Source organism: Abrus precatorius, unplaced genomic scaffold, assembly GCF_003935025.1.
Source record: "Abrus precatorius isolate BTA unplaced genomic scaffold, Abrus_2018 Scaffold5, whole genome shotgun sequence".
In the NCBI taxonomy this organism is placed as follows: Eukaryota; Viridiplantae; Streptophyta; class Magnoliopsida; order Fabales; family Fabaceae; genus Abrus; species Abrus precatorius.
Window position 1 is genome coordinate 5,001,639 of NW_020874395.1, and position 13,441 is coordinate 5,015,079.

Below are 13,441 nucleotides of genomic sequence, written 5' to 3' on the forward strand. Positions count from 1 at the left end.
CTACCTATCTGTGCCACGTGGAAGTGTCGTGGCGTCAGAGTTGTGATCCTGTGCGGGCAGGTGTCGTACATCCATTTCGAGGACATTTTCAATTTTTCATATTTCTTTGTGGGTGCCAAGTATTTTCGATTTTTAATAACACTGATTTTTTAAATATTTTTAAACTAAAGTATTTTATAATTTATTTATATATCCTCTCAAGTATTTTTTAATTATATATTTTTACATTATATATCTATTTTGATAATATAACATTTACTATTTTAAAATTTATTAAATTTAAAATAGTCATATAATATATTTTAAATTATTCTAAGAAATTTACTTATTTTAATAATATTAATTCATTATTAATAAAAAATTAAAATAAATGTTCTCATTTTTTATATTAATTGTCACTTGAATATTATTTTATTTTAAATTATTTGTTACTTTAAATTATCAAAAAATATGTATTTTTTAATAATATCTTTATTTATCAAGGATAATTTTTAACTAACAACTAAAATAATTTTAAAACTAATCATTGTAATAAATCTAACATTTTTAATAGGAACATTTTAATAAAATTAATTTTTATCATAATAATTAATCAAACTAATTATATTTTAAAATATGTACATAAGTGCTGAGTAACAAGTATATGAACAAAAAATAAAATAAAATATATATATATATATATATATATATATATATAATGCTAATGAAATATTTTAATTTATTTTATATTGCCATCTATTTTATTTTTTATTTTTGTTCTCTGCTTCTCTCAATGTTTTTGCTATTTAAAATTTAATATCAAAAACCTGCTTGGCCTTTCTCCTTACACCAAATTTCTAATTGCTTAATATTGTCTAATCATATTGTTGGCACCAATATGTTTATTAGCCTATCAATAAAATTTCTCATTTATCCATTTCTATGCATATTTATCTTTTTAATTTAAATTTAGATCACTAACTTCATTTATTGAAGGTAAATAATAATAATAATAAATACTATATAAAAACTATAAAGTGCCTTAAAAAGAATTATAAAAAATTTCTAGAAGATACCTTATAAAAAAAGACTAGAAAAAATATATAAAAAAAATGTTATATATGTATTTTTAGCATTTCTCTTTCTCACACGTATGAGTAGTTGGATATTAGATTAGATTAACTTTTTGACAAAAAGTCATTCAATCTTATCATAAACTTACAGTATAGTTTCGTTTGCATCGATTAGAAAAATAAATAAATCCGATCTATTCAATGAAAAGCGATTTAAAATAAATTAGATAATTTGTTTGTATAATTTTACTTTTAATTTAATTAAAATAATAAATAAATTATTTAATATTTTTTCTAATTATTTTTATACAAATTTCATTTGTATAAAAATTATTTTGAATATACAATCATGAAAATTATATAATATAATTTTAAAATAAAATCATAAAAAAGTAATTAAATATTATATATATATATATATATATATATATATTTCATATATGATCTTAAAAGTATTAGTGAGATATTAATTATACACATATAAATTCAGTTCAAATTGGATTAGATTGACTTATAAATATATCTTAAATCCAATTTAATTTAATGAAAAATAGTTTTTGTGATTTTTAATTTATTCAATTTTCGATTTTTTCAGATTTAAATTTTTTAAATTCAATTTTTATAATTTATATTTGATTGGATCAGACGTGCATTAAGTCTTATTAACCTTATCACATTAACATTGACCATCAGGTTTCATATTAGACTTTTTCAAATATTTTTCTAGCCTTATCATAATACATCACAAATCCAATTCTCATAATCATTACGTAACATAAATTTAATATTTATGTATGACAATATATACTTATTCAAAATCATTAATCATGAATTTTAATTTTATGAAAACAAATTTTCAATTCATCACTTTTTACTTGAGTTGTCCACTTTCTTAATTTACTTTAATAATTGAGAGTTGATTCTTAAATCATTTCAATACAAATTGAAAGAAATTCTTACTTCCCTTGACAAAAAGTCATTTATCACATTTATATTTAATAATTAATTCCTTAATATCTCTATACTTTATAATTCCAAAAGCATTTCACAAACACTTCATTTATACACCTAGTTTGTAAATTAGTAATGCATTGCTATATGATACTTTGATTACAAAACTTATCATTTGGCATAACTTGAGTTCTACTCAATGTCAATAAATTTCACTCCCTAACTTTCATGTCTAACTATTGCTCTTTAGTCACTTTAAACTAAATTATCTTTCTAAAAATTCCTTAATGAATAAAATATATAGAATTAGAGAATAAAAAATTAGGTTCAAAGAAAATCAAACTTACCTTAAGTTGTATTTGGATAAAGTAATTCAAAATTACTATATTACATATATTTGGATACTAAAGAGAGTGTTCTTAAAATACAATATAATTTTAATTAAATAGGTTTTATGTTAAATAAAAATAATTTTAAATGAAAATTCATAAATTTTCTTATCATACTTAACTATCACTTTAAGCATTTCTCGTTAATTTAATATTTTATAAACTTTGAATTTTTTTTTTCCAAATATAACCTTAAGATTTAGTTTCTTTAGTACTTAGTCTCTCATTTCAGCTTCAAATATTCATTATTATTTTTAGGTGTTTTTCAAACATGTACACTCTAAAAGGAAGAAGAATCAAAGCTTATTCTCTAGACTTTACAAGAAAAAGACAAGTTTTAAAGATAACTGATGTAAAAAGAGTGCAGTGACAATTTTAACATTTAAAAGACAAGTTTTTAGATTAGTTATTAATTAACTTATGTAAAATTTACTTTTTAAATCAATTAAAACACAGTCAATGTAATAGAAAAAAAAAAAAAACATAGCCAATGTAAATGCTTTTCAAGAATTTTTTGTGACTAGAATTAGATAGTTGAAAATATGTTAAAAGAAGAAGCATAAATGATGTGTAATGAAAAAGAAGAAAAGTTAGTGAAAAAATTATATATTCACCTAATTTATACAAGTTAATTATCCAATTTTTATTTAAGATAATCCTTCTCCTTGACTGAATTCACATTTAAATGGTCACAAATTCGCATATATTTCATCGTTATTAATTGTAACTTTAAGTTAAATTTATGTTTATAAACTTTTCAAAGTGTTCCACACACACTAGTTTAAGTTGAATCTCTATAAAAGGCTTTAAAAGAACGGCAAGCAAGCATTTAATGCATAAAGGTTTTTATTAAAAAAAGTTAAGAATTTGATTAAGGAAGTTAATTATTATTGATTTAATAATTTTAACTAAAATTTGAAACTATATATCCTTATTTCATATAATTTAAAATTGATCCACTTTCGTAGTGAAATTATCAATCCTCTGTAGTATTTTTTTTTTTTTATCAATTACTCGCATGAAATTTTTTGAATAAAATAAATTTTAATTTAAATACATTAACAATAATGCATTTAATCATGAATCGTCATTTGTAATATTTAATATAAAAATAACATCTACAGTGTATTTTAATTGGTTGATAGCACTAAAACTAAAATCAATAATATAAACGATTACATGAATAAAAACCACGTTCTATAATTAAAAAACATAAAGATCAATTGAATACTTTTGTCAGTAATAATGCATGAACTAAATTTGCCTTCACATCATATATGAAACAAATACAACATTGACCACAGTTCATTATAAGTTCTAACTGGCCAATTTCCTTAAAAAACAACCAACTCACCTACACCAAAAAGAAGAAAAACCAAAATTAACACTAAACATTGGCAACAAAAAATGGAGCAGGCTTCCATCAAAGTTGAAGTATGAAAGCAGATTAAACGTTGAACTCAAGCCAATTGAGATTTTTTAAGACTTCAAACTGTAAAGAGCAGCTTTTGAAAGCAAATTCCCAGATACACTCTGGCTTGAGGCATCAATTTATGTCCATGCAATCCAATATATACACACATTCCATGCTTGCAAAACCAAGTTGGTTTTTAGCATTGGCCAAGGGTAACAACAAAAAGCAACACATAATCACCCTTGTATTCTCTTGCTTTTCAACCCTTCAATGCCAAAAATCAAGGATCATTCTCTACTTGCCTTGCCAGAAGTGGCATGGGAGGCACCAGTTCTTGGAGAAACCAGAACTGGTTCATTTGTTGCAGCTTTCATGCCTCCCATTTCTTCCAAACGCTTCCATCTGGCTTCACGCTTTGACTTTATATCCTTCTCTTGTGCCTCATTTTCCCGAAATTTGATCATGCACTCTTCATAGAACTCAGGGTCAGTGTCAGAGAATATTTTTCGAACATTTATAGTCAAACTCTGGACGGCCTGGTTCCAGTGGTTTCGTGCATTTTGCTCTAGCGCAGGTAAGACGATGGGAAGTATAATCTTGTGGTTCTGCTTGATTAGGGTCTCAATGTGATCATTATTCCATAAGAACAAAGCCCTCTCTGCAACCTGCAAATCAAGAAGCAATCAAATCATACGAAAGAGCATAAGAATAAAGTGAAGGAAAACTACTCACTATCCAGAATAATGCATCACAATGTCACCAATTTCGTTATTATGTAATCCTACCAGGAAATAAGGAGCTAATTCTGTATAACATAACATAACATAACATTTACTACTTTTTCCTTAAGACATCTACAATGAGTGTACTACTAAGATTACTTCCAATTTTACAATGTCTAAAGATGCGTCTGTTTCAAGGATTGTCAATTTATTTTTAGGAAAGTGAAGTTGGGAATACAACATTCTTAGGTTTGGTATAAGCATAATATTCCTAGAAACTCCCTAAATTATGGACCCTTGGTAGAGTAAAAATCCAAATTCTAAGCTATGGTGGAAGAGGAGTGAAAATTTGTGAGCATGTATGCAGCAGTGCATATCAGAGCAAGAAGTGGGTGCAACCTTAGAAGTTTTCAGAATTAATAAGTAAAATTTTTACTTTTGCACAGTCATTTTGGTTATCAACAATGGCCCAACATTTACCACTCTTTCAATTTCTTAGAAATTTTCATCCAAAAATAAGAATATAGCACATCATGTTGTCAATTGCTTAACACCAGAGACTCATACTTAAGATAAAATGTTCAACTGAAAAATGAATCCACAGGATTACTCTTCAATATAACTTAAGGTTTAACAAAGTATCCAAACTAGAGGGTTGAACAGCATAAACATTTGAATTTGTTTCAACACTCTGGATTCCAGTTGCAAATCATGTACATTTACATGATAACCTTAAACCTACATGTTCAAGTATGGATAATAATGTTTCTTTTTAACAACCAATGAAATCAAAAGGTCGCTAGGACATTGCAGCTTAGAAACCTTGTTAAGCTTGACCATCCAGTAAGACCCCACACAAGCTATGGAGACATTATCTAAAATATAAGAGCAATATGATTACCAAAATAAAATTTTGCAGTCCATTTGTCAAAGCCCCAAAATTAGGGAAGTTTTGTTATCCTATCAATAAAGTAAACTGTTAGGTAATCCTCATTAGTAGTTCGCTATGACTATTATTTAGTTACCCATTAGTAGTGGTTACAATATATTAGTTTTAGTTAGTGGGCTGAAATAATTTAAAGAAGGGAGGTTGAGAGAGAGATCTATCTGTCATTTTGAGCAAGGATTGTACTCCTGGAGAGTGGGGAGAGAACAAGGTCTCCTGAATACCCTGAACATTCAATAAAATTAATTTCTTTTCTAGTTTCTGATCCAGTTTCTATCAACTGGCGTTCTTCCCCCAGTCCTAATAAAAATGCCAGGTTCCTATCACAAACTTCAACCTTTTTTTTCTCAACAATATCTTGAAATCTTTTAAACTTAAGTACATATTTTCTAATTTCTATAATAAGTTAAAATTTGCTAGTCATTGCTCACGTGATTTCTCCATTGTGATTACGTCCTCCTCCCCTCCTCTCCTTTCAAGGGGGGGAGGGGGACAGTGTTTTACCGCATGAATTTCCCAGTTCGTTCAGCTTTAGTATAATTTTCAATTATACTTACTCAAAGTGCATTCAGTATATTATTAGTGTCATCTTGCCTCACAATTCAGGAATCTCAAGTGACTAATTCACACTACTAATTATCTAAATGCAAGTTTAGTCATATACTGAGAATTCAATAACAGATTCAAGAAGTTTATTCTCTGAACGTATTACAATTTAGCAGCAGAATGTGCAAGCAGTGGCAGGAACAAGTTCCTCCAACATGATATGCACTGTGCTCAAGAGAGACCTAAAAGAACCTTAGACAAAGTCATTAAAAGAGACAATTTGATTAACTAAATTTCTGAAAATTTGATTTTTGACCGAGTTCAATACTTCAATGACGTCATATGATCCATGTAGCCAACTTCATCCAGCGGAATAAGGCTTGGTTGTTGTTGTAATGACTAATGTCATAAATTTAACAATGAAACTTATTGAGATAAGTTGAAAACATATTGTTTTGATAAACTATACCAAGAAGCTTGATAAGCCATAAACAAACACTGAGTAGAACAATTATGGCTATCATATATCTGGATAATGAATGTATTCTAGGTACAGCACTTTATCTAGGAAGTTTGAAAACATAGGTGAAAGCAAAAGATAGAGAATAATTTCTTTCTCAACAAATATCCCAATGTGGAGAAATATGTGCAACATAGTGCTCCACAGCCTAAACAATAACATTTTCATGAGTTGCATTTTCAAGAGTCACGTCAACTGCAGAATCGAGTTTCCAGAGCGGTATATGAAAATCCACAAAAACCCCACAGAAAAATTTAACGCAATTACACTCAATTTTGTGACAGATTATCCAAATAACCACATATATAGCATCATCAAGACAACAAATTGTCATAGAAATAACAGATCACAAATCTTTCATCAAAATATTTGCCCAAGCATTCTGAAAATCTACCAGAACAACAAAATACAGTATAAGAGAAAGCAATAAACATTGGAAACAGCACAAGAATGCCATGCTAACCATTATCCTCCATCAATTTTCATAAGTAAATGTCACAAAATTAAAGTACATATTATGAATTAAAATTGAGAGCATCTATAAACACAGATTTAAGAAAACTTTGAAAACAATTTTGCTATTGCTCCCTGTATCCGTCATATACTCAGTGAAGCATGAAAAAAAAATATTATACTAATTGAATTTGGAAAGTGATTGTCTTCATTGAATTTCTACCATCCTAAGTGTCAAGTCAGGCACAGCCAACAAGCAAACTTTATGTTTCATCTTTTTGTAGGGCTGAAAAATTATCACAGAAAAAAGAAAGTGGAAGCATGCGTAAACTACTATAATTATCAAACCTGGAAATGTGAACTGCTCAAGCAACGGCTTATTTGGCGGAACAAGGGCACCATACATCGTTGAAACTCTGCAGGTTGAGTTGCTTCCAAGACTTCCTCTAGCTCCCCTATGAACATAACCTCCTTAGAACTATTTGTAATGGGCCAGTATTTTAATAATCCCCGTATAATAGTATCAGCAAGCTTGCAGTCTTTTTCCACAAACTGTGCGATGCAGTAAGATAACTGCTGGTGGTACATTGGTATGAATTTTGGTTTATGAAGAGGAATAAGAGCTCGCACAAGAAAAAGTTTGTGCTCTTCTTTCAGCGGCAAAGCAAACCCATTGATTATACTTCCCAAAATTTCTAAGAGTTCTGCAATCCCATTGTGTTTCTCTGTTTCAAAAATGAAACGGTAGAATATATTGTTGATTGCTTTTCTGATGTATGGTCGGTGTACCATAAATTTTCCATATATACGGTGAAGAACGGTCTTCAAGTAATCTCGTTCCCTGGGGTCCTCTGAATCAAAAAGGTCTAACAGTCTGAGAACAAATGAATGATCAATATACCTTTTTGCCAACTTTGCATCAGTCTCCGGTGATGTGACAAACCTTAGAAGAAGTTCATACACAATTTGCAAGTACGGCCATGCAGGGTCCATTGAAGGTTCTTCCTCATCCACATCAAATGCTTCTAGAATTTTGTTCTCTCGGGGCGGAGAAGTCAATGTCCGAAACAAATTTATAGACACCATCTTTATGATTTCTTGCATCATCACATCTGTAAACTTTCCAGTAGCTGAAGAAACATAATCCACAAGTTCTGCTAGTGTCTGTCGCTTAATCTCCTTTTCTTTGAGGTTCTTTGTAGGGTCAGTGAAGTCAAATAGAACACAACACATTTGCAGCTTCCTTATAAACAAATTCTGCTTCTCTGAATTTGGAACGTCTCGAAAACTTGGCAAAGCTTCATAGGAGGAAGCTGGCAAACTTCCATTAAGAGTCAGTTTTGAATTCATAGCTTGGACAATCTTGTCACCATGATTTAGTCCAGGATTCAAATTAGAATCAACACCTGAAAGAGGTGAAGCAGTTGAATTTCCATAACGGTAGCCCGCTAAATCACCACTCCTAGCACTTGTTGATGCACTTAAAGAAGACGTTGATATTCCCCCTCCTTCACGGTTATCCCCCGATTTGGAAGGCTTCCTAGGGAGCCTATTTAATATCTGCTTGATCATAACTTCAAATTGGTTCAACAAAAGATTTATATTATGCACTTCAAAACACACTTCTTACTCAAACTCCTCAAATCAAACAATGCAACAACCTCAATCAGCAAATTAGCCAAGCAATTGCACTAACTGAATCCCAGACAGAAACAACATCCAATGAAACAATAATCTCTCTTCATCATCACTTCTGTCTCAGCCATCATAAGACTGCGTCATATTTACTAAATTTATCAACAAAAAACTCGAATTGAAGGAAGCCAGAGGATCCAGTAAAAAAATCCTTATCAACATCCATGGTGCTTCTTATTCACAAATCTGAAACACAAAAGCATACCAAGCACATAAATTATACAAATATAAAAAACAACAGGAATCAAGCAAAATAACAATATACATATCCCAGATTTTCAGTTATTCTGAGAAACAAATAAATATTCTAAATTTAAAGGAAAAAAAAAGTAAAAGATTGCAAATTCCCTTGTTGATTTGTACCAACCAACAAATTTCTACACTTGTTTAACACCTAATTATGAAAAACTTTGACCTGTTTATTCAACTACAGTAAAAAAAAAAGAAAAAAAAAAAGATACCTGCTCCTCCTTGCCTCTTGCTTCTTTATCAGGATTTTTACACCACCAAATAACAATATAGCTGGATCAAGCAGAAACAGGATCTGGGTCTGATCCACCAAAACCCCAGATGAAATTTTCCCTCAAAAGTGTTGAGCAACAATGATAGAACAACCTTAACAATCGAAATTTTCCGTTAAGAAAAAATGGGTGCAGAGGAAAAGCAGAAAAAAAGCAGAAGATTTGTTTTTTTTTTTTTTTTTTCTCTTCTGGAGTTAGAAAGTAAAAGAATTTTTAAGAATTAAGGATGCTGGTCTTTTCCAAAAGAGAAAATTGAACTCCATCTTCGAAGGGAGAGAGAATAAAGTGAGAAGGCAAAGCAATCACTGGCTGAAGTTGTAGTTGTTATTACGGTTTATTATTATGGTTTAGCCCCAAAAAATTGAAGTGTTCTCGATATGTTATTTTTATTTTTTATTTATTTCACTTTTCTCTTTATCACATTTCTTTTTCTTTTGTAATTTGTCATCAAAGAACGAAGTTAATTTCCGTTATCATTCATTCACATAGTACAAAATATGATTTTGTTAACTTTATTTTATGTTTAAGCATTTAAAATAATAATTTTAATGATAAAATAAAATATTTATTATACTTTATATTTTAATATAATAAATATTTTAAAATAAAATTTATTATTTTTAAATTTAAATTCAAACAAATTGCATAAAACATTACATATCATGAAAGGAAATTTAAAATATTAGTAAATTGATAACTGAATTTTTATTTCATTTTTTATTAACTATATTTATTTTACATAAGTTAACACTAAAGATTAAACTTCAATACTTACATTTCGTAATAATTTTTTATAAAATATAAACTTAATTAATTTAAATACTGAATAATTTTATATAATTTTAAAATTTATAAATATATTATTTAAAATTTAATATTTATTTATATTTTAAAAATATAATACACATTAAAATAAAATAATGTGATAAAATACCTACTATTTTTATTTTTATATAAAATTTTATAAAATTAATTTATTTGATAAAAAATTTCAAATTAATAATTAAATTGACTAATTTTATATTTTATAAAAAATAATTAAGAAGTGTAACTACCTATAACAAAATAATATTACTTAATACAAAGGTTAATTTTAATATATGTGTCACAGGTTTTATTTAACCAAAAGAAACTAAAAATATGTAAATTTTGTTAAATAAACAAATTATTATTCATAATTTTATGTAATCATTTTAAGTATAATAAATCAAACAAAATATTATTCTTTTTTATTGAATTTGTTTTTCTTTTTTTTCTCCGTTAAAATATGTTCGTTCTGTTTCCACTTGCAAATAAAATAATGCATAAGATTTTCTTGAATAAAAGTTAAAAGTTTTATTTTCATCTTCACGATTAAAATTTTTTCATTCGAATAAACTAAAAAGTTATTATACTTCCATTATTTAATTTTAACTCCATACAGAATTTGTTATCTTTAATTCTACTACTAAAGCTATTATTATTATTATTATTATTATTATTATTATTATTATTATTATTATTATTATTCAATTTTCATAGATCATTACTATCACCTTAGTTGTCATTGCATGGCATTACCTTGATAACTCATTTATTTAAATTTTTATTATAAATGAAGGTATTTATAAAAGCAAAATTATATTCATATGAATGTTTTATTTAAATCAAATATAAAGATAAAAGTTTGTTATAAACAAACATATATTTTTAAAGAACTTAAATGACAATGAAATATATTTTATAAAAATTTTCAAGAATCTTATTCTTGAAAACCATATTTTAGAAAGTGATATAATTAAAATAAAAAAAACACCAAATGTCACCTAAATCAAATCTCTTGATTACCAAATGACGAATAAATAGTAATAAAAAAAAAACGTTGTTTTCCTTGGGGACAATTAAAACTTAAAAGAATATGACTAAGGTCACGCTTTACGTAGCAAAATTTAAATTGTATAAACTTTCTGGATTAAAAATTTATTTTTTTAACGACTAGAATTAATTTTAATAAATAAAAATTTTATAATTTTAAAGTAAAAAGTTATTATTATTATTTTTATTATTATATTATTATTATTATATTAAATTGTCAAAAGCATATTTTATACTTTAAAACTAATTACACTTAAATTTTATTTATTTCGAGTCTCAATTAATGTTTGAATAAAAATGTTATCTTCGAAATATAATTAATTTTAAAAAATGGTTTATTAACAGAGACAATTGAATTTTACGAAAAGTTAAAAAGAATTCTCAGTTGGGGTTCGGCAGCAGACATTTGTGGGCCATAAGTTGGTGGGTCCCATCTCAAACCTTAAGATTAAGATACTTTGAAAAAGATGCCATGAAAATGAGTTTAAGTGTGATTGGGATAAGCCCTATTTTCGATAATAATTTCATATCGTCGTCAACACCTTTTATTATTCATAAATTTTTCTTATTTACGAATGTTCTCAAATATTAATTAAAATTGAATAATAAAAAATTATTATTTAAAATATATTTAATTAAATTATATTAAGAGTGTAGCTCAAATTATAACATGATTTCAGTTTGAGTTCTGTGGAAGCCCAAAAGGACATATTTAAAATTTAATAACTATATATTTTACTTAATTTAGTTACATTTTAAAAAAATTTAGGCTTTATTTATATGAGTGATGAAATAAAGAATAAAAAAATAGAAAAATAAGAAAAAAGTAAAAAAAAAATCATGAAACAATAAAACGATTCTAAAAAATTTTATTTTTATTATAATGTTTTATCTTTAAAAAGTTAATTTTTATTTTTATTATTTTAATATTCTTAAAAAAAAATTCCCTCTTTTCTCTTTCAAGTCATCTAAACTACAAAAAAAAAATAGTAATTTTTCTTCCATTTCCTTTCCTCTCTCCTAATTTTTTTTCATCCAATATTAATTAGAGGTTTCAATGGGCCAATTTGATTTGTATTTGTGCAAAAAATTTGAAATTTTGAACCAAAGATGAATAGGTTAGTGGGCTTGAATTATTGGATTATCTGATTAAATAACTTAAAATAAAAAATGTATAAGATAAAAAAAAATATTCAAATATTTTTTTATACATAATTTTAACATAATTACATATCATTTTAACATAAATATACAAATTCAAAACAAATTTCGTATACTGAGTGGAAGGTCTCAATACACTTCTCTGCATGTGAAGGTGTTTTTATATATATAAAAAAAAAAAAAATCAATCAACGCATGGTTAATTGGATATGGCTTTTTTATTAAAATATTGTAAATTAAAAAATTATTTCTTACATTATATATTTTTTAAAACTAATTCTCTGTCTGGGGTAAATTTGCCACGTCGACTACGAATTTTACTAAAACAGTTGGCAAAATTAATTTTTTCAATTTTTTAAATAATAATTTTTGTCACTGATGACGCAAAATTAATCAGATTGCAGCACGTGTCAGAGCATCAACGGTTTTGCCATTTAAATGGTGAAATAAATGTGAAGTTTCGCCACCACCGCCGCGCAACTAATGGAGAATTGACACGTGGATCTGACTCAATTGTTTAGCCACTAAAAACGCGAAAAATGCAAAATAAAAATAAATAAAATTTAAAATGAACAGATGGGGAGTGACAGAGACACGTGGCGAGATTGTATGTGTTGCGCATTATCAGTGGCAGAGACACATGGCAGGCAGCACAGTAATCGTCCCTGCCCCTTCTTCCTCTTTGGTTTCCCTTTGTTCTTTCATTTCTTCTTCTTCCCTCCGACGTCTCTCCTCTCCTCCATTGCTAAAAGCTTGCAAGGTGTTCATAATTTTGAGTAAGATTTTATAGTTTTTAAATATTTATTTTAAGATAATGATATTATTTATATTTATATATAATTATATATTATGTTTATTATTTTAAAATGCTGAAAGATTTAAAACGTCTTTTATTTTGCAGGTTATTATAAGTTTAGGGAGTAGTAAAAGAATTAAGAGAAGCTTAACAAAGGTTAGTAAAATTGATTTAGTTAATTTTTAATTATATTTCATTAATTTATGTTTAGATTAATAGGTTAAAAAATAAAGTTTGACTGATTATGTTAAATTATAAATATTTTTTGTAGTCAAAGAATAATATAATAATATTTGTTAATTAAATGTTTGTAAAAGATTATTAATATGATGTTGTATAATATATTTGTTATATATTTATTTAGAGAATAATACAAAATTAGTTAAATAAAATAATTTAATAACAATAATAAGAAATATTT

The 13,441-nt window shown here is 26.8% G+C and overlaps 1 protein-coding gene across 1 annotated transcript; it reads right to left on the minus strand.

The window, feature by feature from the left end:
* Positions 1–3,721: 3,721 nt before the first annotated feature.
* Positions 3,722–9,558, minus strand: LOC113867430 (serine/threonine protein phosphatase 2A 57 kDa regulatory subunit B' theta isoform-like). Its single transcript, XM_027502751.1, has 3 exons — positions 9,150–9,558; positions 7,342–8,874; positions 3,722–4,471 (listed from the first exon to the last, which is right to left on the minus strand). The coding sequence occupies exons 2-3, from the start codon at positions 8,563–8,565 to the stop codon at positions 4,094–4,096; spliced, it is 1,602 nt and encodes a 533-aa protein (XP_027358552.1). The 5' UTR covers positions 8,566–8,874; positions 9,150–9,558; the 3' UTR covers positions 3,722–4,093.
* Between the last annotated feature and the right edge of the window lie 3,883 nt (positions 9,559–13,441).

Coding starts and splice junctions, on each gene's coding strand:
- LOC113867430 (XM_027502751.1), bottom strand. CDS start 8,565: ATGATCAAGCAGATATTAAATAGGCTCCCTAGGAAGCCTTCCAAATCG. Junction 4,472..7,341: donor TGAGCAGTTCACATTTCCAG/GTTTGATAATTA, acceptor CTTGATTTGCAG/GTTGCAGAGAGGGCTTTGTT.